Source organism: Perissodus microlepis, chromosome 10 (genome assembly GCF_051167445.1).
Source record: "Perissodus microlepis isolate ML-2025 ecotype Zambia chromosome 10, ASM5116744v1, whole genome shotgun sequence".
In the NCBI taxonomy this organism is placed as follows: domain Eukaryota; kingdom Metazoa; phylum Chordata; class Actinopteri; order Cichliformes; family Cichlidae; genus Perissodus; species Perissodus microlepis.
In genome coordinates this window covers 27,575,714-27,603,366 of record NC_140470.1, presented here as the reverse complement: position 1 = coordinate 27,603,366, position 27,653 = coordinate 27,575,714, and the positions used below count along the sequence as shown (strand labels likewise).

General features: G+C 43.2%; 2 protein-coding genes and 1 long non-coding RNA gene across 3 annotated transcripts in view; 1 reads left to right on the top strand and 2 right to left on the bottom strand.

Annotated features, from left to right (window-relative positions):
* LOC146379603 (F-BAR and double SH3 domains protein 2-like) overlaps positions 1-20,393 on the top strand; it is a 45,128-nt gene extending 24,735 nt beyond the window's left edge. Inside the window, exons 10-20 of the mRNA XM_084940892.1 lie at positions 6,522-6,617; positions 10,285-10,401; positions 12,667-12,765; positions 13,060-13,212; positions 13,309-13,443; positions 14,722-14,805; positions 16,251-16,434; positions 16,519-16,742; positions 16,972-17,182; positions 17,270-17,334; positions 17,416-20,393. Coding sequence (XP_084797018.1) covers positions 6,522-6,617; positions 10,285-10,401; positions 12,667-12,765; positions 13,060-13,212; positions 13,309-13,443; positions 14,722-14,805; positions 16,251-16,434; positions 16,519-16,742; positions 16,972-17,182; positions 17,270-17,334; positions 17,416-17,499 — 1,452 coding nt within the window. The 3' untranslated portion in view covers positions 17,500-20,393. The remainder of the gene's footprint in view (positions 1-6,521; positions 6,618-10,284; positions 10,402-12,666; positions 12,766-13,059; positions 13,213-13,308; positions 13,444-14,721; positions 14,806-16,250; positions 16,435-16,518; positions 16,743-16,971; positions 17,183-17,269; positions 17,335-17,415) is intronic.
* On the bottom strand, positions 247-2,864 carry LOC146379604 (E3 SUMO-protein ligase ZBED1-like). The gene is made up of 2 exons (XM_084940893.1): positions 1,485-2,864; positions 247-1,321 (listed from the first exon to the last, which is right to left on the bottom strand). Exons 1-2 carry the CDS (start codon positions 2,549-2,551, stop codon positions 649-651), a joined length of 1,740 nt encoding a protein of 579 aa, XP_084797019.1. The 5' UTR covers positions 2,552-2,864; the 3' UTR covers positions 247-648.
* LOC146379602 (uncharacterized) lies at positions 12,759-22,996 on the bottom strand. The gene is made up of 3 exons (XR_014801446.1): positions 22,919-22,996; positions 16,950-17,215; positions 12,759-12,847 (listed from the first exon to the last, which is right to left on the bottom strand). It is a non-coding gene; the product is annotated as an uncharacterized LOC146379602 (long non-coding RNA).
* Positions 22,997-27,653: the final 4,657 nt, after the last annotated feature.

The following is a 27,653-nucleotide window of genomic DNA, read 5'->3' as shown; positions in this document are numbered from 1 at the left end:
AGCATGTTTACAGCCTAGTATATAAAGTAGTTTGGTCTTTATGGATAGTTTCTCCTTTTCTAAGAACTCTGGGAGGGGTGACTTTATTCCATAAGCCATCCATGTAGAGACTGGAGTTGACTGTGTTGTGACAGGTTTGATTGATGTTTAACCCTAACACAGACCATCCAAGAAGTCTATACTTCAATAGTTTTTAATCTGCCACTTAGCAGTTCATATATATACATATATATTAGTGCTGTCAATAGATTTAAAAAAATTAACTAACTAATCTCACAATTTTCTGTTATTAATTGCGATTAATCGCAATTACTTGATTAATAGCCTGGCTCCAATTACATTTTTTTATTCTTTATATTTTAAGATTGTAACAGACATTTATGCAACACAATGAAGTAAATGCAGAATAAACACAAAGAATGTATGCTGAAATTCAAAGAGAATTTTAATAGTTTTCATCAATCTTTAACACAGTGAAAACTTACAAAAAACCTTTAAGGCCATCAACAGTGACCGAACCCAGGTCTACAGGTTAAAGTGAATATCATAACAATAAAGGGTGCACAAAACTCAGTATTTAAAACACAAAAAGACACGGCTGAAAACCCAGAATGTTGAACATTTTTCACTTCAAAGGAGCGATCTGGCTTAGTCCTTCTTTGCACTCAGCCAGTTACTGAAGCAGACTATTCTGTTTACATTGTCTGATGACAAAGAAGCACGCTTCTTTTGAATGATGTGACCTGAGAGTGAGAATAATCTCTCACAAGGCACTGTGGTTGCAGGGGTTGACAGGTACTTGCGTGAAATAGGTGCCAGCCTGGCATGTGCTCCTTCTCTCTTTAACCACCACTGTAGTGGACACTCTCCTATGTCAATTTTGGGCTCTGCTTTGTACAGATTCAGACAGCAGTCTATAGCATCTTCCTCTTCCTCTGTATCTGAATCAGGAGAAGCCAGCAAGCAGATGGACATCTTGCTCTTCTTTGGTGAGGGTTCCTCTGTTGTCTGAGCAGATGGTTGGTGTGCATCCGTCTCTGACATCAGAAGGTCATGTACTGATGCCCACACCTCTCTTCTTTCATCTCTGGAAAGGCATTTAAGGTCTTTAAACCTGGGATCAAGGGCAGTAGCGATCTTCAGCCATGTGAGATTGCTGCTGTCCCTCCGCTGAGCTAGGTCTGTGGTAAAAACCTTCTTAAACCTCAAAACGTAGACTGGGTCATCATCTGAGGGCTCCATAATCCTGAACAAACACAAGGCTGGCAACACCATGGAACAGGAGACATACCGCTCTCCCCCCAGCAGTTCGGTAACATATCTGCAATAGAAAGATCAAGTCTGTATTTTTCTATTAATCACACAGAGACAAACATAAATACCACATATGAAAATACACAGAGAGGTGGAGGTGGAGAACATACTTGAAAACAAAGCTAGAACGCAAAGATAGACACACAATCATGAGAAACAAAATGATTTACCTGCAAGGTTCCAGTAGTTCCTCCAGCTTTTGCAGTCTGTCAAGCTCCTGGTCAGTCAACATGGTCACCTTGCTGTTTTGTTGAGTCAGGATGGTGGTCAGCCCAGATTTGTTTCTCTGGATCCGCTTGATCATCTCTAGGGTGGAGTTCCATCTTGTTGGAACGTCCTGAACAAGCGGTTCTGTTTGATGTCCATGTGCAGCTTGCTGTGCCTTTAATTCCTGAGTGTTTGCTGGACTATGCTTAAAATGTCCAACAATCTTGCGACATTTGGCCAGAGCCCTTTCAAATGCGCTGTCATTAAGAGAAACTGTGACCGTTCTTTGCAGAATGTGGGCCATGCAGGGCATGTGTTCAAATGGAAGTAGTCTGGCGGCTGCAACCATGTTACGAGCACTGTCGGTGCCAAGCGTGGTTACCTTGTCCTTGATTTTCCATTCGTTTGCAACATTCAGAAAATGGTCAGCACACGCCTCAGCATAGTGTCTCTCTTCAGTTTTACTCACTGTTAGTGCAAACGATTGCATAGTCCAGTCGTTATCAATAAAATGCGCCATGACCCCCAAGTAATTATCGTTGTTCACCGAAGTCCAGTGGTCTCCGGTGAGAGCGACGTTCCTTACTTGCACAAGCTTGCTGCATTGCTGAGCCCTCTGGTCCCCATACAAAGTGTGCAGTCTCGACACAATGGTTCCTCTCGAGGGCAGATTGTAACACTCATCTCCTGATGCAGCACGAATGACTTCTCTCAGTCCATCATCTTCTACTATGCTAACTGGTCGGCAGTTTTTAGCTATCCAAACAACCAAGGAATTGGTTAATTTTTCTCTCACATTTTTTGTTATTCGTCCACGAGCACCATACTCCTGAAGCGTAGACTGGCGAGGTCCCGTAGAGGTGGATTCAGTCGGGTGTTTTGCTCTCAGGTGATACGCCAGTGATGAACTGCTTCTGTGGTACTTGAATTCAGCTTTGCAAATTGTGCATCTTACTCTCGTTTTGTCCAACAAGCCATCAGGCAACTTCTTAAAGAGAAACTTTCCACCCAAAAGTCCGCCCTCGTCCATGCTTGCGTGTGTTAGCTAGTGTTAGCTAGATAGTAGCATGGTGTCACTTCTTCTTCTTCTAATCATTTCTGTCAGGCCAAACGCCAGCATAGCACACTGTTGCCCCCTCCTCCAGAGGTGCTCATGAGTTTAAAGGTCTTAGATTACAGGAAATTAATAAAAAAAAAAAAATCAGCGTTAAATTTTTTTAACGCGTTAAACATTTCGCGTTGATCTTAACAATTAACGCGATAATTTTGACAGCACTAATATATATGCATGATAGCAATCCACCCTCTCATCCGAATTTGTTAACTTCTGGCTACAGAAATGTAACGTGGCAGAGGGCAAAAGCTCACTTTGAGTCCATCTCTCAGATACCATCTATGTTTTTGACCTTTCTCTGATGACCCAGTTTTTTATGTTCATGCAGTCCTATTGTTGATCCCAGTGCAGTGCTGTAGTCATTAGGTCTGTTATTGTAAATGTGGATCAGTCCTTCTTTTGATCACTTTTGGAGGGCTCTAAAAATTCAGTAACTTGCTTTGCGAACCTTAGAAGAGCTGAAGTCGAGCGCCTCACCAACTGCTAATTAATTTAAATGGGTTGAGTTACGTTGCCGCTCCTTGGTTACACGCTGCTGAGCTCCTGTTGGCCTCTCAGGTCACCTTCAGAGGGGCATCTTGTTGCTGCTCAGGCCTGAATCTGAACAAATCAGAGGGAAGAGTGAGGGAAGCGGCGGTAGGTGCAGCTGTTTTTGGCAGGGCTCACATTACAGCCCATGTGCTTCCTGTGTCAACACAGAAACAGATCTTATGTGTGCTCTGCGTAAAGTGACGTTCTGATTTGACTAGACGAAACTCTCATGAATGTTTTATTGTTTGTTTTGAGTTCTGTGGTCTAAATATACCATAGCATCCAATTTTTATTTATAAAGCACTTTAAAACAACAGGGCCGCACAATAAAACCAAACATGAAAGTCAAACACAGGCCAGAGAGTAAAAGATACATAAGAGATGTAGAAGTTAACAATAAAGGAGTGCTTAAAGAGAAAGGTAAGGTCACAGTCAACATCTCATTTTTAATAGTTTTTCCCCATTTTAATGGGGCATAACTATTAAAAATAATGTAAGTGTATTTTTAAATTAACCTTAAGCTAGTAAAGGGAAGCCAAAGTTGGCGTGATGTGCTCTTCTTTACTTGTACCTGTTACAAATCGACCGTCTGTAGGTCAGCAAAGGAGGCCTGGCTTATTCCAATAAGAAGCATATTGCAGCAGTGGGAGGAGATTATTATAAGAGCAAGTGTTACTGTATTAAGATTGCATTTAAAGAGAAGGGTCTTAATTTTGACAGTATTTTACCACTGGGTATCATCACCCTAATATGTAATGATGGTCCATCTCAATGTCAATAAGGAGGTCAAGGTGAGGCTGAACAGGGAACACAGCAATGTGCTTTACTGGGAAATAAACTTGACAGTCATCCTTGTAACAAGGAAAAGAAATGCCGTGTTTCTGAAAAATAATAAGAGGCAGCAGGTACAGAGAGAAAAGTAGAGGTCCAAGAATTCAGCCTTGTGGCCCCCCACCCCAGGGATGGCAGTAAAGGTGGAGGTAAAATCATCAGTGCTGACACAGAAACTTCTATCAGAGAGGTAGGATGTAAACCACCAGAGAGCTTAGCCAGTGATGCCCACCCACCACACCAACCTATAAAGATCTCATGGTCCATGGTGTCAAAGGCAGGTGTTAAGTCCAATAACACAAGCAGCACACAGTCACCCGAGTCAGCTGCTAAAAAATGTAATTAAAAAGTCTTAACAGAGCGGACTCAGTGCTGCAGTGAGTTTTAGTGCCAGATTGGAACACTTCCAAAATTGCTTGTTCATCCACGAAGAACTTCATTTGGGTCTAAAAGGTTTTTTTTTTCCAGTTTAGACTGAAAAGTTAGTCTGGAGTTTGGTTTGACATTTCACAGAAGGATCTAAGCTGAGTTTTTTAAAGCAGGGGTTGCACAACAGCATGTTTAAAGTGAGTTTAAATTGTATTCTACGGGTCTGATGGGAGGAAAGTAATGCCTCTCAGATAAATACAATTGTTGAACTTAGATTACTATTATCACAGTTTACTCCCAACAGTGCATTAATGTTTCATTTTTTATACTCCAGTTCTTTCTCCTCTTTAGTTTCAGTTCAGTAGTAAACTGAAAATGGTGTGTATACACCGCCTGCTCTGTCCAGATTTGACCCGAACTGTGACAAACGACTGTCCAAATGCTCCTTTTTCCTGTTTATCTGGAGTTTGGGGGCCAAAAAAAGCTGTTGTTGTAATCTCATACTGATATGAGAAAATATAATGTAATGTTACTGTGTGGAGATAAAGATAAAAGTGGATAAAGACCTTAATAAGAAATATTTGTCATGATACATCAGAGATTTTGATTTAAAGAATATAAAACTGATATTACTAAACCTGATTTCCTTCCATCTATTTTCTGCTGCTTATCTGAGTCCGGTCATGATGCCCAGACGTCCCCCTCCCCAGCCACCTACTCCTGCTCTTCCTGGAGAACAGTGAGCCGCCACTCTGGTGCCTTTCAGTGTAAACGAGTAGCTTTCCAAATAACTCAGCTCTTCATCATGTTTCTAAGGCAGAGCTCAGACATCCTTCAGAATATGCTCATTTGTGTCAGATTTTAGCCATAGGTAAAGGTATGACTGTAGACTGACGGGTAAATCAACAGGGATCAATACCCTGCTCCTCTTTTTTCCAATACAAGTTCCTCTATCAAATCATTTTTTGACAGTCCAAGCAGAGATGTCCAGAAGTTCCTTTTCCCACTTAAGCGGTATTTATGGTCACAAAAATGCGTCTGACAACAGACGGGCAGCAAATACTGGGATACCACGGCGAGCCGGCCGAGATACATAATGTGTCCCAGTGTGTGTTTGGTCTGCCCTTACCAGCTCGTCTAGGAGACATTCTGGAGGCCTCCTATTTCAGATGCCAGTCAAACCACCTACACTGGCTCCTTTCCTTTCTGTGAATGATCACAGTTGAGGAGGAGAAGCTATGCTGTCCCCTGGTATGGTCTCCCCAAGACAACTGGTTCTTGATGAGGGGCCAAACTTAAGTACAATTCAAAAGACCAAAGTTACTAGCCTGGGACCAGTACTGGGGAGGTTTCTTGTTTTTCCAGAACAGCTGATAGCTGTGCCCCATGAGTTCAGCTTAAAATATCCACACAGGTACTTCGTCCTCCCTCGGGTGGGCAGAGAGCTTTGTGGTCCAGGTGGTGGTCCAGTCCCCGGCTGCTTTAGCTGGCTTTAGAAAAAACCTGAAATTAGAATTAAAACTCTTTGTACCTTCACCTGTGTTACTTACAGTGATATCTTACGTCATTTGTTAACTGTCTCTTTAAGCTTTCAGCAGCTGGAGGGTGAGCGTTTGTTAAAAATAGTCTGTGTGAAAATAGGCAGGCGGTGAACTCGAGCCTGTGATACGTTTTTAATGTCAGGCTGTGACCACAAACACCAGAGTGGTCATCAGCATTCAGATCAGCTGGTAGTAACCAGAAACGGCTTTATGGTCATTCTCTTAATTGTTATTGCCGTTTTCTTTTATTTGACTTGTGTAAAATAATAAAAAGCTGATTTGGGTTCATTTTATAAGCAAATCAAATAACTTAATACGACAGAAATAAACTGACAGAGTAATGGAAAATAAAAAATTATAAATGTGGCCCTAAGCTACACGGATCACTGGCCACAATTCATTCAGCTGGAGGTCTTTTTTTTTTTTAAAGTTAATTTTAAATAGAAATAAATGTGGGCAAGAAATTAAAACTAAATAGGGAGCAAGCCTGAACCCTAAAGGCTTTACTAAGTGTTAATTATGCAGGTTTAGACATGGGCTGATTTGTAAGCTTGTGATAAACCTTAAATAAGTATATATGTATATTTTTGTCTGTTCCCTTGAAACACATGCAGGTTCTGCAGGAGTTTCACCAGCAGCTGTTTGTGCAGAAGAACATGGTGTTCCAGCAAGCACCAGACTTCATGTTCCAGCCTGTCGACTCAGACACGGTAAATACTGATGTTTTTCTCTTTTTATTCATTATTAAATGCATAAAATATCACATGCGATTGCTTTTAGTGATTATTGGGGAAGATAAACTCGTATTTATTATGCATGGAATGAAATCCCCAACCTTAAAAATTTAGAACTCAACATGATTTCTCTAAAATGTTCAAGTAAAACTTGAAGAATAATTTTTGAAACTATTAAAATCCAAATCTCAAAGTGTTTGGGTTGCTTTTAATACAAATTTTGTAGCATAAAATAAGGTACGTGTTTGACTAATTTAGTTGGCAGGAGGTGTTGATCAGTTTACCGGAAAATCAATTTCTGCAGAAAGGTGAAGTGAAAATGTGGATCCTTCAGGTTTGAACTGCACAGGTTGGAAACCACAGATAAAATGCTGTAATGAAAACAGATCAGAGGAGATTGTTGAGAAGTGGAACAAAGCTCAACAGATGACAGATTCATTTGTTTAGACAACAATCAATACAAAATCAGACGAGTGGAACAAGCAGCTCACGGGCATCCTGAAAGCTGAGCTGGCCGGGCCACGTGGCCACAAAAGCCCGGACTGGACTGGGCTCAGGACCTTGATGCTCAAAGCGGCTTTAGGCAGAGCAGATCCACCATTTTGGTCCAGAGTTAAACATCTCAACAATACCAGATGCAGAAAAGATTTTTTGTTTTTAGACATTCATGATCACTGGATTATGAAGCTTGAGAAGCTGGGGGATGACTTTTCCTCTAAATTGATACACAAGCAGGAAAAAATGTTCAATTTTTCTAATTTTCTAAAAATTTGTAAGTAACAGACAAAGTAGCTCCATTGTTTGAGTGTCAATAATCTGTCTGCACTGAAATAAACGACTAATTTAAATAGATTTTAATCACAAAAGTGCTGCACACACATTATGGAACAGTCTGGGTAAGAAGTCAAAGCAGGAAACATAATAAGTCCTGCGTGATTGGTCTTTATCTTTGTTAGTCTGAACTATGAGCCTGAAGGCAGAACAGTGAACTCTTGACTTTGTACTGTACTCCTCGCCCTGCACAGGAACTTAGATTATTTCCCATTTTTAGTTTTTATTTACAGATGTGTCGTCTCATTTCCTCACCGTGGGACTATTTCCAGCTTGTGTTTGTTCCGACTTTATCAGACTGTTTATCTTCCTAAATAAATGCACAACCTCTACTTTTAATTTGCACTTCAGTACATATATATATATATATATACACACACGCACCTTTTAAAAAGCATATCTTAACTAGTCGCTGTCCTAAACACAGAGGAATATCTGCACAATATAATGACATTTTCCATTTTTATTGTTAATGCACACCACGCACTTATTCCTCTGAACTTCACACTTCCAGGAAGTGTAAACAGATAAACGCGTGCTTTAAAGATTGTCTCAGCTCATTGTCCTCACTGCTAAATGACCTGTGATTATAAGACAAGATACAGACACAGTAATCTGGAAAAGACTGTCACTGTTTTCCATTTACTTTTGCTTCCAAGCTCTCGTTTTGTCTTGTGCTTTAAATCAAAGAGTTTCGCCTCGTTTTAGAAGTCCAAACACTTGTTGTTTATTCATCTTGAGCCATAAGGTTATGAAAAGAGACATAGTATCTGCAGTCTTCTTTATCTGTGATTACCTGGTCTATTTCAGTCATTTTAGAGGCCATCAAAATCCATCCGGCAGCATCAGGCAAAATCTACCTAACTGATATCTGACAGATGCCAGCTAGAAGATGATCCTGGTATAAATATGGAGAAGTTTCATTTGCACTCACTTGGTAGCACACATGTTAAGAGCTTTGAGAGTTTTACTCAAAATGCTGTATTCGCCGGTGAATTAATAGAAAACACACATCCGGCAGCACCGATGTTTGCTTCTGTTTCTCCACATCATAGAGATTAAATTGGTGCAGGATTGCTGTTTGAAACTACTTGAAACAACTCAAAGTTGATTAAAGGAAACAAGATTTTGGCTTTAGATTGTGGCATGTGGGTTAAAGTTGATTATTTGCAGTTTTTTTGTTTGTTTGTTTTTTACCAGAGCTTTAATGTGTTTTTCCAGCCCTGTTAATTTCACATAGATATCTCCTGTACTTATAAAATTATGAATCTTCAAAAGCGCAGTTGAAAAAGTTTTACATTTCAACCCACCACTATGCACTTTCTGCGCCTATAATTCCTAAAAATGTACTAAAGTTATTACACATATATATTCAGCTGATTGTAACGGGCTCATGTGGGGTCATGTGTGTGTGGAATGACCCAGGATTTTTATTTTATAAAACACCCGCAGGTCTGAACCTCCCTTTCTACATGATAGCCCTGTGCAACAGGTCATGTAACATGTAACAGGCCTTTAAAGTTAGGTAAGAAGTTTACAGAAAATCAAATGCTGCTGTTCACCTCATGATTGCCTCAATATGGCTGGTGAAATGATGCTGCTGAGATAACTTTCCAGAGTTGCTAAATTCTTCCTTCCTTCCTTCTTTGCTTCCCTCCGACTGTTTTGCATCTGTTACGCTCTCAGCTTTATGGATTTCTCAGTTCAACTTGACTGCCTGGATTGTTTTTCAGTGCCAGTTCAGGTCTGAAACCTCTGCTGTGGTCAAAATCTGCCCTGGGAGCTGCACTTTAGGTGACAAAAGTAGATATGCGTATATAAAATACACATCCTAAACTCCTTTACGAGTCCCATTGCTGACATGGGTGCTAATTCAGGTGCACCTGCTCATGAAGCCCGCAGTGTCTCCTTGTGGCCTTAAGTCTATTTTAAATAATTTTACAGCCACATTTGGCTTTTATTGGATTCTTTGCCCACTATAAAAATTAATGTAAATGTCAGCTTTGGTCCAAAAATATTTTCCTATCAGGCTGTAAGGTGACGCTGCAGGTCTGCCAAGCGATGTGTGACGACTCCCGTTCGTGGATGTAAAAGAGTCCGATTCTGCCGCCCAGCTACGCCGCTCCTTTTCTCCTCTGCCCCGCCGGACAACACTAGACAATTTGTTCAAACTGCAAACGCTGGTGTTGTTTTCATTGGAAGTCAAACAAGCAGCAGCCTGTTCCTAAAGAAAACATTAGTGGTGGAGAGCCTCCCCTGCCTCCCCCTGCACCCACCCTTCATACCACTTGCACCAGACGGAGGGATCCGGTAAGGAATAGAGCTGAGTTTGGGAGGGAGGGGCAGGAGGTAGGCCGGGCCCTGTGAACAGCCCATCTGTGAAAAGGAGGCATTGTGAGCGGGCCTCACCAGAGTGCACTGACCCCCACACTCCCTCCACCCAGCCTCTCCCCTCCATATTCAGACACACAGCTGATGTCATGTGGAAATGGCTTAACTCATTTTGTCGGGGTTTAGAAGAAAATAAAAACTGAAGACCGTCACACCTTAAAGTCAACAAATATAAACCTGGCTCGTCAGAAGTCTTGAAACTCACCAGCCATCCTGGAGCAAATCAGGGCGGTTAGTTTAAAGCCTGTATCTGTATCACTGGGGAAAAAGCTGTAACTTACATTTCAGTGATGACTGGGATTTAAAAAATATTTAAAATTCACTGAAGAATAAAACACTTCAAAAACTGTCTGAATGATAATGTTTACTTATTAGTAAAAACATTCTTTGTTATACACTGGTGTGTTTGCCTTCGCTGTAGGTGGTGCAACTGCAGAAAGAGAGCGGGACGGCGGAGGAGCACACTCTGGATAAGGAGGCGAGGAAATGGGCGAGCCGCGTGGCCCGAGAATACAAGAGCATCATCCACACTCAGAAGGTGAGAACCTCATGAAACACAGACAGTTTCTGCAGGCATCAGGACAAAGATGGTGTAACCATGTCAGTCTGTGTGTTTACTGAAGTACTTTATTTTCATTGTGCACATATCCAGTGCACAACTTCTCCCTGTAATACAATTAGTTCCTTATATTACAATAAAACAATAAGTACATAGGGTGTCAATTTTCTGTTCTGCATGCATGTGGTGCAAATGGGTCATAAAATGCAGCAGGTCATGCAGTGTTACAGTTGTAGTGCATGTTCGCTGTGAGGTAGTAATTGTTATTGAGTTCTTTTTGTGTTATTTTTCTGTGGTCTGTTAATGTTGAGAGAAGTTCAAAGGTGTTTTAATGAACACTTTTAAACTCGTGGCTGTTAACTCTGTTGCTGTTGACTCTACAGGCAAAGTGTCAGGACATAAATCATGTTATCATGTTAAACACTTCATCATATCCTTTCTAGTAGGGCTGCTCAATTAATAGAATTTTAATAGAAATATCAGCCTGAGACACTTCGAACACCAAGCAAACAGTTAGATGTTGACAATAAAAAAAATAATTAATTAAGAATTAAAAACATAAACTCGTTCAAGAGTGAAAGATGTGCCACGGTGTGACGTAACATAGCCACATACAGAAACTTCTCCTTGCTTCATGTGACATGAATCATGTCCTTATTGTGCTTTCTGGCGGGGGGGCTGAAATTGTTTAATTATATTTTTATTGATTAGAAGAAAATAGAAACAAATATAACCATGTCGTTCATGAGACGACTAAGAAAGGGTTTATAATGCTGACGTGGTGTAACAGTCCAGACACCGTGCAGTGAATTAAGTTACACATGATGTATGTAAATGATTAAAGCACGGTGTGGATATTTGAAAACACAGCAGGTAACACTGGTCCTTGTGCTCCGAGTAAAGCTTGTAATCGTTATTCACAGCGATCCAGTAACCAAATTAGTTCAAATCGAATCAATCAGTCAGTCAAATAAGATGTTATTTTTAAAACAACAGACACACATAGGAGATAGGTTTTCTTTATTGTAATGACATAAGCATGTTCTTTTCTTGTTGTGTAAGAGACGATCTGACTGGATGGCTGTTCGACACAGAAACGTCCTGAAAGTCCATCTGTTACGATCCGGTCAGTGCCAGCGTAGCACCATCTGCTGTTTCGCAACAGAAACAACTTTTCTGTGTTTTGTTAGATTCATAAAGCGAAGCAAAAAAATTGGCAAATTCAGGTTTTAAACATAAAACACCTTTAAAAATAAGTCCCACAAAGTTGATGTTTAAATTCTCTTTTAGGGTGTAAAAATCTGCTAGTTTTAGAGCTACAGATTACTTGTTGAGCCCTCTATTGTTAAAAATAGATCCTGTAGCTTTTTTGGAGAATCTGTGGATTTAAAAATATGTTAAAATTAGCTGGTCCATGCCCCCATCCTGCAACAGCAGCAGTTGAGACAATATATTTACCCATCAGTCATGTCTAAATTTTAGTTTCTTGTTCTCACTGCCTTGAGCCTCTTCTGTTTAAGCACATTTTGCATGTAATGAAATGTGCTCTATAAATAAAATTGGCATTGACATAAATTTCTATGCCTATCAAAATGATATCCTCAGCAGTTAAAGGTATGAGTGGTGGTCATTTTTGTTGCTTTTGCTTTCACTATATAATGAATAAACCCATATAAGGAAAAGTCATGAAATATGATGATCATGGGATTTTAATTTAACAGTTTTTACAATTCCAGAGGAGTCAAAATGACCCTTTGGACATGATTTGTGTGACGTTCTGCAAAGAGAAGGAAATCCTCTGGGAAGTTTAAGTCTCTGAATCTAAACGTGCGTGTTGTGTCTGTGTTTGGGTTTGGAGTTATTCTGATGTGGTTTGTCACCCCTTACTCACACAATCCCTGGAAAATCTTTGCAGGAAGTGTACAAAATGCACTGATGTGTCACTTTTTTCCATTAAACTGGAATTTGGCCTTTAATGCAGCGTAGCCGGTCAGCTGGATGATAATAATAAACCTCGACATCATAAACTTCTCCATATTTTACTGCGGCATGAAAGGATAAAAGTGACAAGAGCTCCGTCTCACTGGTTTATTGCGAAAGCCAGTTTAAGATAAGTGAGCACAGCTCGTGCAGCGACCTGTTTCCAGATGTCGCTGGTTACGTTGATCGCTTTATTGTTGGACCGTTTCCATCCGTGTTCCTTTGTATACGTCACCACAATGGTTGTAATTGTTTTGTTTTCAGGCCCTGGAGGAGTACGGGACCCAGGAAGCTTCGGAGCCAAACAACAGCGAGCTGGAGACCAAGATGGAGGTGGCCAGGCAGAGTCTCCGGAGGGCAGAGGTAACCTTCGAACTTCTAGATCAGCGATTTCTCCATCTTCTGAATCAGTTTCTCCTTATTTAAAGTTGCCCCAGTGCGCCACCTGCTGGTTTGAAAGGTGAAGTGACAGATTTAAAGGATTAATGTTCTGTTAGAAGAGAGCAGAGGTGTTTAAAACACATTAAGTATTTATTTTATTTTCATACTAATCTCATTGTGTTTTCTTTATTCTTTGGGGGGTGGCGGGTTGTCAGTGGGTTGTGAAAGTCTGGTGGTCTTTAACTCACCTTTATTTATTTATTTTTTTGCTGCTAGACAGTGAAAGCAAAAGCCGAGGCCCGGCTGGACCTGCTAAGGGAGGCGGGAGTCCCGGTTGAAACGTGGCTGAAGAGTGCGATGAACCAGGTGATGGAGGAGCTGGAGAACGAGCGCTGGAACAACCTCAGTACCCACGATCCTTCACTCTCCGTAAGACGAAAACTCCAATTCCACAGTGCTGTAGTTTTGAAGTATATGCGCTGTAGATTTGTGCCCTAAGCGCAGATGTCGGTCTAACATCCGTAGGTAACAGCAGATTTGGAGCGAGAGGATGAAGAGGAGATGGAGGACAGCGGTGAAGTGTTGGATGACAGCAGCTCCAGCCCCTCCAGCACCTTGAAAAACTATCCACTCACCTGCAAAGTGCTCTACTCCTACAAGGTAACGGCACACGCTTAAGCAGGGTCGTAGCCGATGAGTCAGTCAGTGCCCAGAGAAATGGTGACATCTACAAAGCCTCATGTGTTTGCAGCGAGTCGAGTCTGAGTTTAGTTTTCTAAACAATCAGTGTCACTGCTGTGGAAAAAAACACTGTTTGATTGCTGTTGCAGCATCTCTGCGCTTTCTGTATTGACAACTCGTTAAAATACGTGTAGAGGCCGGCCTTGCCTCGAGCTCGAAGCACTGGGAGTGTTTGTTGGGAGTTACAGAAGCAGTCATTATTAGAAAATGCAGGAAGCTGGTGTAGCTGGATATTGATGGATGAAGATGGAGATTTTAGAAGAACAGTGACTTGCAGAGTTACACGTTCTGTCCTCCGTAAACCTCATTTTCAGGCAGAATACATAAAACGGCTGGAAGTGAAAGGAAAAGTATTTTTAAGATTCTGTAGGTTTAACCATATTTTCTGGTAATTATATGATTTAAAATTTAAATCTTTTTAAGTGTCTTGTCATGTTCTCCTGTGCCTCTGTGGTTCTCTCCAAGTTCCTCCTTCATTAAAAGACAAACTTGTTAGATTAAAGCTTCTGTTACTGACGCAGACAGCTGGAGACTCGATGGCTGAGTGTTCATTCCTGTTATATTTTCTAAAAGTGTGGTTGAAGTCTGCCGTCTGTGTGGTGCATTATAATGTGGATGCTCTCTGTGTTAGCCTACAAAGCTGGCTGGGATTTCCTCCATCCCTGCTGGATGGATGTCGTCATAAAATCTATTAAGATGTAAATACGGTTAACCTCTCCACACATGATTTAAATATTTGGATTGGACGTGGATCTTTAACATGTCACCAATTATAATTCTGACTTTGAAGTAAAGCCACTTTTTGTTTTGGCTGTTTTTAATCAGTTCCAGTCGTGTTTAACCCCCATTTAGATTTACTTTCCCAAACTTTGTGGCACTAATGATTCTGTGTCCAGGTTTAAAACACCTGCTCTCTGAATTTGTACAGAAATTCTAGTGTAAGTCTGAGTTTTGTGCTGCTTTGGAGTATCAGTTGTTTTATATTACCTGAGTCCTGAGTAAAGTGTGGTATTAATGCAGGCATGGTCTCAGTGTTTTCTTCAGTGTTCTGGCTGATGTTATTGAAGCCACCGTGGGCATTTTTGTCCGTTCACCAGTGTGGCGGTATTTGAAAAATATACATCACGGGTGAAATGAAGATGGTTAAACTGTTACATTGCACCTTTAATTTGAATTAACGTGTTTGTCTGTCTGCAGGCTTCTCAGCCGGACGAGCTGACCATCGAGGAGCAGGAAATCTTGGAGGTCATCGATGATGGCGACATGGAGGACTGGGTCAAGGTACAAAAATAACACAAACACAATTGTGTAGCAGAAGCACTCTCATGTTTGAGGGTTGGTTGTTTTGTGTATTAGTTCACTCTCTGGCTCTTAGACTGTTTGACAAACATTTAGTTTCAGTTTTTATAAGAACTCGCACCGGTACAGACTATCTGCTGGTTTTAGTGTTTCTCTGGGATCAGTTGGACTGATGTGGCTTCAGGAATTAGAATAATTCAACTAAAATGCGTGCGGTGCATTGAGGCAGGTCAGGTTGGCCTGGGTGGTAGAAGCTCTGCTGAACATAAAGACAAATCAAAAAATTTACAAATACACAGTTCTCTGCTTCGTTTTTTGGCCCCGCAGCTGTAAAGAGCTGATGGGAGATTCTCGTCACCCAGCCGGGCAGGCAGGTGGGCGGGCATGGCACCCAAGTTTGTGAATGCAATAATTCATGAATGAGGCAGTTTTTAAATTCATACCTTAAGTGCAGCTACTGAAAATCTGGGCCAAATCCTGATTGATGGTGATCCAATCCTGCCTCAGCAGCGCTCCGGTTTGATCACAGTTTGTCAGATTCTACTTTTTAACAGCGGTTCGTGGACTCTTGATCAGTTTTAGATCTGCGGAGTGACCTGGTCATGGATATAAAATGTTAATTTGATGATCTCCCAGCTACTTAGTTATCATTTTCACTTTGTTTGTCACAGACTGTTACAAAGTTGCTCCTGGACCTTTGGGAGAAAATTTGAGAAATCTTTGAGGACATTTTTCGGGTGGTCAGTGGTGTATACTTAAATGTAGAAATGTCAGCTGTGGATGCTCCCATCATTGTGTGAAGTCATTCTTTTATAAACGCCTCTGCAGAGCTGCTGGTGTGTAGTCATTGTGTACTTTGTGTGTGATTGTTTTCAGATCATTTCCCTGAAGGAACATTGTCCATTGTTGCTGTTTTACTTTTGTTTATTGTGTAAGTCTGGCTTTCCTGTGAGCCATTGTGCAAATGTTCCACGTGTTGAGCCAATATTTTATGTATATTTACTTAGGTGATTATCTTTTCATATACAGATATAGTGTTTTTATTGGGGTATTTATTTTAATTATATATAGATCTGTTTTAGTGCTGTGATTCCCCACAGCATGCCCCAACAGAGATCCCAATACCTCTGAGTGTTTTCAATCTGAATGAAAATAAGTAAGCAGCGGGAGTGGAGGTTCATGAAATCAAGCTTCATGAATTCAGCAGAGGCTTGTTTAGGATTTTAGAGGTCTCATTAATTCAGGAAGAGAGAACAAAAGCTCTCCTATTATTCTCTTTGTGGCTGTTATTAAATTCTGGCGACGATGCAGTGATATTGTTACAGCCCTACTCTTTACATCTGACTTTATTTTTTCTCATTAGGAGTTTTCCTGTTGAAACATTTTTGGCTGTTGTCATCGTCTGTGTGCATTGTCTGTGTTTCCAGGCCAGAAACCGTAGCGGACAGGTGGGCTACGTCCCAGAGAAATACCTGCAGCTGCCCTCCTCCAACAGCCTGCTGAGCATGCTGCAGTCGCTGGCCGCGCTGGACGCCCGATCCCATTCCTCCAGCAACTCCACCGAACCTGAAACCGAACTCCCAACCGGCTCCGTCAACGGAGACTCCAGTGGTGAGATCCGCCTCCACCAGATAATATCGGAGTTTTGACTTCCTGCTTTGTTTAATACCCTCGTTGCCACTGTCTGTGTTGCAGTTTCATTCGCAAAGGCTTTGTACGACTACGCGGGTCAAACGGAAGATGAGCTGTCGTTCCCAGAAGGCGCCATCATCCGCATCCTGAGCAGAGAGACCCACGAGGACGATGGCTTCTGGGAGGGCGAGTTTAACGGCGTTGTTGGTGTGTTCCCCGCAGTTCTTGTGGAGGATCTCACCGTGACCAGCGAGAATGGAGATGGGCAAAGAGACGGCAGCGCACAGGTAGGCTCACGCTGACTTAAATTTCATGTTCTACACAATTAAAGTTCTTCTGGTTGAACGCACACACACTGTGTCCCCCCCTGGATCAGCTGCCTCTACATCAGCGCAGTACAAATCTACTGTAGCAACTTATTTGTGACACTAAGTCCTGTGTTGTTAAATAATTTATTTCTTTTTATTTTATATAAAATATTAAAGTTTGCACACCTGTCCACTGTTTGTGTTGAAGGCTTCCCCGTCCACACTCTCTCAGTGCGACCGCTCCCCTCGTGGTCCCTTCCAGCCGGGACCTCTCCACAGCAGCCCCCTTCAGACCCCCACCGTGTCCTCTCCAGTGTCGAGTCCCTGCAGCGCCACAGCCTCTCCCATTGGCCGACCACCCTCCTATCACAACGGACACCACAGACCGCCGCCGGCTCCACACAAAAGCCCCTTTCACAGTAAGAATCTCTGGTTTGTCTGTGAGTGGTTATCTGTAAGAAAAAAGGCCGGTGTGAATAATAATCTGCCTCCTCTGCCCTCTTCAGGTCCAGCACAAAGCTCCCCCCAACCCCCCAAATACCCGGAGAGCGGCGGTGGCACCATCCGACCCGTGAGTAAAACCTTCTGTGGTGACATAAATGACAGCAGACTTTTTTATCTTCATTTTAACTGAGCCGGTGGATTTTTACAGGTACGTGCCGCACCTCCGCCCCCGAAGCAGCATCCTCGCGGGCAGGTGAAGCGGCGAGAGGAGGTTGAGATCACACTGGTGTGAAGGCGGCACCCCCTCGAGCAGGGACTCGTAAAAACACTCCCAAAGGAAACCCAAGGAAACTTAAAAACTCCTGAAGACGCCTGGAGACGGAAGAAGCCCCCCCACTCGGAGAAGGAACACCGCTGCGCCTTTTTCTTTTAACTTCCCGTTCAGTGTTCTCGTTTCTCAACACTACTTTACCCAGAGTTTGTACAAGGCTTCATTCTCACCCCCGAACAGTTAATAAGGTGATAACGAGCAAAAGAAGTTGATAGAAAAGTTAGCATCATTTTATCCGTTAGTAAAAATCAGTGTGTTTGGACTCGCTGGCTGATATTTTAGGGAGTCGAGCTCATTCGTTCCCTTGCAGAGAGCTCAGTGTGGTATCATTCATCAGTTCGAGCGGCCAGTTTGGTTCTAAAGAACATGCAGCTGACTGAATGAGGCGTTTCATGATATTTAACGCACCGACAGCATAAAACAGAGTCGTTAGCTGATGAGCAGACCCTGGATTTTCTGTTGTTTGAGACCCGGTCATAGCAGCGTTTCATGTTAAAGTAAAACATGTTAGACTGGACTGACCTTGACCTTTGAGAGGTCAAACTGAAGGAAGCGTTTGTGTTTTACCTTCATTTTTCTGTTTATGAACAAAGACACGAGTCTGCAGAACATATCGTCGATCAGGCCTGTGTTCCCTAGATTTAGACACATTTCACACCCCTTCAGTGAGTCTTGATGATTTCAGCTGTGTTCTGAAATGAGAAACTGAACCCTTGAACACATCAGGGAACTGTTCACAGAGGTCCCAGAGACCTCTATAGGACCAGAAGTCTTTTACAGACGCAGGGGTCGCCCCCTGGTGGCCTGTAAATAGAGTACAGGTTTTTTTTTTGTTGCTTCACTTTTCCAACCTGGCAGCTGTGTCAATGTTCTGATGTCTGTGGTCCTTTTTGGCAGTGACGTCATTCCCGAGTTTGTGCATTCCAGCAGGAAAGTCAGAAAAGCAAAGTAAGATGGGATTTATTTTAGCTGCAGCACGTTCATTGATAGAATGTGGTAAGTGCTTAGCGTGTGGCTTATATTATGAGTCACAAATACAGGTGAGTGACAGAGCAGATTATGTTTATGTTCTCTGTCACCATCTTGGATTGTTGAGGCTGCTCTGACTTTCCAAGAAGGAAATACTAGTTGAGGGGGAGTTCCAGATGAAAATTACTACTGGGAGCTCAGGAATTCCCGACTTCCGACTCAATCTGGAATGCACCGTAAGCCAAGGGCCAACAAGACAACAGCAGATATTTTGACGTTGCCCCCTGGTGACAGGACAAGGTTACAGCACCATTGTACAACCACACCGCTGCCTTCAGTGACCTTGCTTTTTAGGTGTAACCACTTTTCTGTATCTCTGTTGACACTTAATCGCAAAAAAAAAATGTTGTTTGAAGTCAAAATACAAAGAAATTGTGAGCAGTAATGGGCAAAAATAGTCTGATAATCGCATATCACATCATCAGCAAACCATAAATCAATTTTCTGTTTTCACCTGAGCGATCTTTAGGCTGCCCGTGCTCCACACGGGTATTGCACATGTTTTCACTTCTTTTTTGGCTTCATTAGTCGATTATGTTTAAGATAAACTGCCTCCTGGCTCCGGTTTCACATTAAAGTCTCTGCAAGAAAACAGATAAGTTCTTCCTTCAGCTCGTCGGAAAACATCACTTCTAACTGATCGTGTTATGGATGCCTTAGCTACAGAATTTCTCCTCGTTTATGGATTGAAGAAAGAATTTTTTATGTTATAGTTATGATTTCGCCCCCGTTGTGTCTCACGTCGTAGCTCTTTGTTACCACCATCAGATTCACGTCTATGCAACAGAGCTGCACTTGTGAGCAAACCAAAAGTCTCCAAAAGAGGCTGGTCCTCTCCGCCGACACACGTGACCGCTCGCGGTTACACAAACAAGGGAAAAGTGGCAATTTTTACCTGTGATTGTTTTGGATCCCTTATCTTTTTTTCCCCTTCTAATGTTTAGGAAAAGTTTAAAGTGGGAAACATAGCACGTAAACACACAAACACACAGTCTAACTCTTTTGTTTTTATGTTGCATAATACAGAAAAAAACTGTTTTTACAACACTAATGATGCCAGTAACAGTCGCTGTTGGGGAGGACAGTTTACACTGAGCATGTGCAGTTTAAAGATGCCTTTTATTTTTAAGGAGGAAACCATCCTGAGCTGCTAGCTGTCCAGTTTAAAATCTATAGTGAAGCACTTTCTGATGTCTTCTTATTCCTTTTCAGTATTGTGGATGTTTTGTTCAATATTTCCTGTTTGATGTTTGTTTACCAGCCGTATTGGTATCAATACTTCCTGTTATTTAGCCGTAAATAGCCATTGTAGTGTCTTTGATTGAGATATGACTTATCGATCGTATTGATAGTTTACGGAGAGCTTAGAGATGGATATCTGTGCAAGTAATGGCACAGCTTTTTTCCCCTTTTTTGTTTTTAGAATTAGGATTTTAAGAAAACAAAAACAATTAAACTGTAGCTGAATCTGATCAGAGGAAAAGAGGTATCCGTCAGCCGTGATGCTGCGTTCTCGTTGATCTCCTTGAGATCTGAATGACATCAAACTTATTTTTGAAGTTTGCATTTACCCTGTTGTATTAAAAGAATAACTAAAGTTTCTTTTCCATTCCAGAATTTTTTGTTAACCTGTTTACTGGTCTTGATTATGCATCAAGTCAGAATCTGAAATTCATTTTTTTTAAAAAGGACGTAAAAACTCCCACGTTTTACAGCGTCGGCTATGCGGAGGCTGCCAGGCGTCGTATTTACACACCCATGGATGTTTAACTGTATTTATTGTGTACAAATAAATGTGAAATAAAGATAGCTTAAATGGAACAAGACTCTGTTTTAACTCTTAATTCCTGCATCCACCTGTTTAAAATATATTATTTTAAAATAATGTGTTACATGACTACACAGAAGGATGTTTCAGCTCAGTATATAGCAAATATAAAAAATATAAATAATTCTTAATTTTAAAATAAACATTAATCTGATTATTAAAAAAATTATTGGACAAAAAGTACATGGAAAAAAGAACTCTGTGAAATAGAAAAAATAAAGTTCAATATCTTGAAAATCAAATAGAATACAAGCTTTGTTTTCTTCTTTGTTTTCTGTATTTATCTGTTTGTATAAGACAAACAGTTTATCATAAGTAACTGAAAGTCTTTCGGCTCTTTGAAGAAAAACTGATGGGATCCAACAAATAAACATAACTAAAAACTGCAGCCTCAAAAGTAAAACTCATTTGTTGCTGATAACGAACGCAAATCCAAAGTGTTGTTGTTCCCACCCCAGAGCAGCAGGTGGCAGCAGCACGATACAAAGGAACTGTACTGTACTGGGATTTCTGTTCGTTTATTTTATTTTTTTCCAAAAAAAGAAGCCGTTTTTAACGTAAACTGTTGATTAAAGAGTTTTTTGTTGCAGTTTGACCTTCAGCTGAACTTAATGTTGGGTTTCTATTGATTTTAGAGAAGCTATTCGCTGAGAGGTTGTCATAATTCATGCATGAAAGGGTTAAAACTTATCCTTTGTTTCATTTTTTAGTGAAACTCTGGTAGAGTAGCTTTGAAACTGATAATTCAGCATATACTAAAAAATAAAAGCCTTTTCTTACAGTATATTTGTGTGTATTTTATTTTGCAATATTTCTAATTACCACACTTAAAAGTGAACAGCCTGTAATGCTATCATGACTCATCACTCAGATGCGTTTTCGTTTGAAAACGCATCTTTTTCTCTCCGTTTTAGCCTTCCGTCCACACTGAGACAGCGTTTTCGGTCAAGGAAAACGCAGCGTTTTGAAAACGCTCTCCAAAGCGTATACATTTGACGCCGTTTTCGCGTAGCATTGTGGAAAGCGAACTGGAGCCTTTTTAAAAACAATGATTATGTAGTGGGTCAGGGCTGCTCGGGGTTCTGTTTGTACAGTTATGTTTTGTTTATGTTGCCATAGTGACAGGTGACGCCCTCTCGCTGCGACGGTGTGTCCTTCCGGGGTCAGAGGGCGCCCTGTGTTGTTGTTGTTGTTGCCGCGCTAAGCAGTTAGCTAGCGGCAGTGTTCTTCTGCAAATGTGAATAAACGGCTGTGCTCCCTGGCTAGCTCACGGGAAGCAAGACCAAACGATACCTCCGTCTCCTCCTTGTCTGAGCTCGCCACAATACATTGTAGACTACGTCCACACGTACACGGGTATTTCTGAAAACTGAGATTTTTCGGTTTTTTTTAAAAAATCCCATCCACACCTCAACACCAAAAACGAAGGAAAATGCTGCCAGGAGCATGCCAAAGCAACAGGTGGCGATATATTCCTAACGTGTAGAAATGTTGGCCAATCAGATGTCTAGACGCCTGGGTGGGAAAGAGTAAACAAAGATGGCGGCGCAAAGAAGCAGAAGTGAGTCCTATGTGTGGAGGGACAGTAACTGTCTGTGTATGTAAGCATTTAAACACCACAGAGAGTAAAATTAACAGTATTTTGTCTAAGTCCGCCATTGTAGAAATTAATTTCACCGAAACAATAACTTGGCGCACAGTGTGACATCAAAAAAGGCGCACACCTTTGACCCTGCGTTTTCTCCGTTTTCCTTGTCCATAGTAAAGGCAAAAACGGAGTTCTTGAAAATCTCCACCCAGGCAGGAATTTTTAAAACTCTCCGTTTTCAGTGGCCGAAACGTGTGGACGAAAGGTACAAACGCATAGAAAAATCTACGTTTTCAAAAATACCCATACATGTGGACATAGCCTAGTCAAGTGATGCAATCATGTGATAAATTGTGACAGCCCCGTTAAAGATTAATATCAGTTTGTACATGCTCCAGATAGCTTTTCTTCAAATTCTTTAATTCTCAATCGCTTTTGCAACTTTGTACTTTTGTATTACTTGCAGCAACAACTCCACCTCATTGTTAGTCCATTTAAAAAACTGGTGGCTTTTCCTCGACATTTTGCCGCGACGTTTCAAAGAGCCGGAAAGTAAATAAACGGCAGACGGAAATGAGGCAGGTCGAGTCACCTTGCGTTTCACGCATGCGCAGTACTGGAACGTAAGCGTTTTCGGCCGTTTCAATGTGGACGCACAACTCTGTGAAAACGGTAGCGTTTTCAAACGAAAACGCCTTTTTCAAATTTATCCGGGCCGTTCCAACTACGTCACCAATCACCACACTTCAAAGCACAAAGCCTGCGTTGTCACAGTAACGCATTCTGCGATAGGAGGTCATATGTAGGAGTGAACTTGACTCTCACACAGCCTGAACTGTCTGCCTGTCCTCATGTCTGCAATGCTGCTATCTCCTGTCACCCGTCACCCTGCATGTTTCTAAGGTTAGTTTTCTCCATATTTATGTTGTTCATACCTGGTGTGTAGGAAGTTCCTGTCAGAAGGAGGGGGCACCGCGAGGGCGTCGAGGGGCGGAAGGGGGTGCCTTAGTGCCTCCCTCCTTCTGACATTGTAAAGGAACCCTAACTTTATTGTTTTTTTAATAGTAAGATATATATATATATATATGTATGTATATGTTTTTTGTCCTCAGATGAGGTTTGAAGTGTCTGTGTGGTGCAGCTGGTCTGGTCTGTCTCTGTACAGTCGAGGCTGCACCCACCTATAAAAGGTGGAGGCTCACCAGGACATGCACACCTCACAAGTTCCCGGCTCTCTCGACTCGGTTGAAGGCGGGTTTCTTGGAGAAGGGGAGGGCAGTGAGGCACAGTCCCCCGTCCCCCGACGCCCCTCGCGATGCCCCTCCTTCTTCGACTAACCCTCTGCATAGGAGCCGTGAGAGCCAGGAACTTGTGAGTTTTGTATGTCCACTCAGGCATCATTCAAACCTGGTCTGTAGGAAGTTCCTGTCAGAAGGAGGGGGCACCGCGAGGGCGTCGAGGGGCGGAAGGCGGTGCCTTAGTGCCTCCCTCCTTCTGACATTGTAAAGGAACCCTAACTTTATTATTTTTTTAATAGTAAGATATATATATATATGTATGTATATGTTTTTTGTCCTCAGATGAGGTTTGAAGTGTCTGTGTGGTGCAGCTGGTCTGGTCTGTCTCTGTACAGTCGAGGCTGCACCCACCTATAAAAGGTGGAGGCTCACCAGGACATGCACACCTCACAAGTTGCCGGCTCTCTCGACTCGGTTGAAGACGGGTTTCTTGGAGAAGGGGAGGGCAGTGAGGCACAGTCCCCCGTCCCCCGACGCCCCTCGCGATGCCCCTCCTTCTTCGACTAACTCTTTGCATAGGAGCCGTGAGAGCCAGGAACTTGTGAGTTTTGTATGTCCACTCAGGCATCATTCAAACCTGGTCTGTAGGAAGTTCCTGTCAGAAGGAGGGGGCACCGCGAGGGCGTCGAGGGGCGGAAGGCGGTGCCTTAGTGCCTTCGTCCTTCTGACATTGTAAAGGAACCCTAACTTTATTGTTTTTTTAATAGTAAGATATATATATATATATATGTATGTATATGTTTTTTGTCCTCAGATGAGGTTTGAAGTGTCTGTGTGGTGCAGCTGGTCTGGTCTGTCTCTGTACAGTCGAGGCTGCACCCACCTATAAAAGGTGGAGGCTCACCAGGACATGCACACCTCACAAGTTGCCGGCTCTCTCGACTCGGTTGAAGACGGGTTTCTTGGAGAAGGGGAGGGCAGTGAGGCACAGTCCCCCGTCCCCCGACGCCCCTCGCGATGCCCCTCCTTCTTCGACTAACTCTTTGCATAGGAGCCGTGAGAGCCAGGAACTTGTGAGTTTTGTATGTCCACTAAGGCATCATTCAAACCTGGTCTGTAGGAAGTTCCTGTCAGAAGGAGGGGGCACCGCGAGGGCGTCGAGGGGCGGAAGGCGGTGCCTTAGTGCCTTCGTCCTTCTGACATTGTAAAGGAACCCTAACTTTATTGTTTTTTTAATAGTAAGATATATATATATATATATGTATGTATATGTTTTTTGTCCTCAGATGAGGTTTGAAGTGTCTGTGTGGTGCAGCTGGTCTGGTCTGTCTCTGTACAGTCGAGGCTGCACCCACCTATAAAATGTGGAGGCTCACCAGGACTGCACACCTCACAAGTTGCCGGCTCTCTCGACTCGGTTGAAGACGGGTTTCTTGGAGAAGGGGAGGGCAGTGAGGCACAGTCCCCCGTCCCCCGACGCCCCTCGCGATGCCCCTCCTTTTTCGACTAACCCTCTGCAGAGGAGCCGTGAGAGCCAGGAACTTGTGAGTTTTGTATGTCCACTCAGGCATCATTCAAACCTGGTCTGTAGGAAGTTCCTGTCAGAAGGAGGGGGCACCGCGAGGGCGTCGAGGGGCGGAAGGCGGTGCCTTAGTGCCTCCCTCCTTCTGACATTGTAAAGGAACCCTAACTTTATTATTTTTTTAATAGTAAGATATATATATATATGTATGTATATGTTTTTTGTCCTCAGATGAGGTTTGAAGTGTCTGTGTGGTGCAGCTGGTCTGGTCTGTCTCTGTACAGTCGAGGCTGCACCCACCTATAAAAGGTGGAGGCTCACCAGGACATGCACACCTCACAAGTTGCCGGCTCTCTCGACTCGGTTGAAGACGGGTTTCTTGGAGAAGGGGAGGGCAGTGAGGCACAGTCCCCCGTCCCCCGACGCCCCTCGCGATGCCCCTCCTTCTTCGACTAACTCTTTGCATAGGAGCCGTGAGAGCCAGGAACTTGTGAGTTTTGTATGTCCACTCAGGCATCATTCAAACCTGGTCTGTAGGAAGTTCCTGTCAGAAGGAGGGGGCACCGCGAGGGCGTCGAGGGGCGGAAGGCGGTGCCTTAGTGCCTTCGTCCTTCTGACATTGTAAAGGAACCCTAACTTTATTGTTTTTTTAATAGTAAGATATATATATATATATATGTATGTATATGTTTTTTGTCCTCAGATGAGGTTTGAAGTGTCTGTGTGGTGCAGCTGGTCTGGTCTGTCTCTGTACAGTCGAGGCTGCACCCACCTATAAAAGGTGGAGGCTCACCAGGACATGCACACCTCACAAGTTGCCGGCTCTCTCGACTCGGTTGAAGACGGGTTTCTTGGAGAAGGGGAGGGCAGTGAGGCACAGTCCCCCGTCCCCCGACGCCCCTCGCGATGCCCCTCCTTCTTCGACTAACTCTTTGCATAGGAGCCGTGAGAGCCAGGAACTTGTGAGTTTTGTATGTCCACTAAGGCATCATTCAAACCTGGTCTGTAGGAAGTTCCTGTCAGAAGGAGGGGGCACCGCGAGGGCGTCGAGGGGCGGAAGGCGGTGCCTTAGTGCCTTCGTCCTTCTGACATTGTAAAGGAACCCTAACTTTATTGTTTTTTTAATAGTAAGATATATATATATATATATGTATGTATATGTTTTTTGTCCTCAGATGAGGTTTGAAGTGTCTGTGTGGTGCAGCTGGTCTGGTCTGTCTCTGTACAGTCGAGGCTGCACCCACCTATAAAATGTGGAGGCTCACCAGGACTGCACACCTCACAAGTTGCCGGCTCTCTCGACTCGGTTGAAGACGGGTTTCTTGGAGAAGGGGAGGGCAGTGAGGCACAGTCCCCCGTCCCCCGACGCCCCTCGCGATGCCCCTCCTTTTTCGACTAACCCTCTGCAGAGGAGCCGTGAGAGCCAGGAACTTGTGAGTTTTGTATGTCCACTCAGGCATCATTCAAACCTGGTCTGTAGGAAGTTCCTGTCAGAAGGAGGGGGCACCGCGAGGGCGTCGAGGGGCGGAAGGCGGTGCCTTAGTGCCTCCCTCCTTCTGACATTGTAAAGGAACCCTAACTTTATTATTTTTTTAATAGTAAGATATATATATATATGTATGTATATGTTTTTTGTCCTCAGATGAGGTTTGAAGTGTCTGTGTGGTGCAGCTGGTCTGGTCTGTCTCTGTACAGTCGAGGCTGCACCCACCTATAAAAGGTGGAGGCTCACCAGGACATGCACACCTCACAAGTTGCCGGCTCTCTCGACTCGGTTGAAGACGGGTTTCTTGGAGAAGGGGAGGGCAGTGAGGCACAGTCCCCCGTCCCCCGACGCCCCTCGCGATGCCCCTCCTTCTTCGACTAACCCTCTGCATAGGAGCCGTGAGAGCCAGGAACTTGTGAGTTTTGTATGTCCACTCAGGCATCATTCAAACCTGGTCTGTAGGAAGTTCCTGTCAGAAGGAGGGGGCACCGCGAGGGCGTCGAGGGGCGGAAGGCGGTGCCTTAGTGCCTCCCTCCTTCTGACATTGTAAAGGAACCCTAACTTTATTGTTTTTTTAATAGTAAGATATATATATATATATATGTATGTATATGTTTTTTGTCCTCAGATGAGGTTTGAAGTGTCTGTGTGGTGCAGCTGGTCTGGTCTGTCTCTGTACAGTCGAGGCTGCACCCACCTATAAAAGGTGGAGGCTCACCAGGACATGCACACCTCACAAGTTGCCGGCTCTCTCGACTCTGTTGAAGACGGGTTTCTTGGAGAAGGCGAGGGCAGTGAGGCACAGTCCACCGTCCCCCGACGCCCCTCGCGATGCCCCTCCTTCTTCGACTAACCCTCTGCATAGGAGCCGTGAGAGCCAGGAACTTGTCAGTTTTGTATGTCCACTCAGGCATCATTCAAACCTGGTCTGTAGGAAGTTCCTGTCAGAAGGAGGGGGCACCGCGAGGGCGTCGAGGGGCGGAAGGCGGTGCCTTAGTGCCTCCCTCCTTCTGACATTGTAAAGGAACCCTAACTTTATTATTTTTTTAATAGTGAGATATATATATATATATGTATGTATATGTTTTTTGTCCTCAGATGAGGTTTGAAGTGTCTGTGTGGTGCAGCTGGTCTGGTCTGTCTCTGTACAGTCGAGGCTGCACCCACCTATAAAAGGTGGAGGCTCACCAGGACATGCACACCTCACAAGTTGCCGGCTCTCTCGACTCTGTTGAAGACGGGTTTCTTGGAGAAGGCGAGGGCAGTGAGGCACAGTCCCCCGTCCCCCGACGCCCCTCGCGATGCCCCTCCTTCTTCGACTAACCCTCTGCATAGGAGCCGTGAGAGCCAGGAACTTGTGAGTTTTGTATGTCCACTCAGGCATCATTCAAACCTGGTCTGTAGGAAGTTCCTGTCAGAAGGAG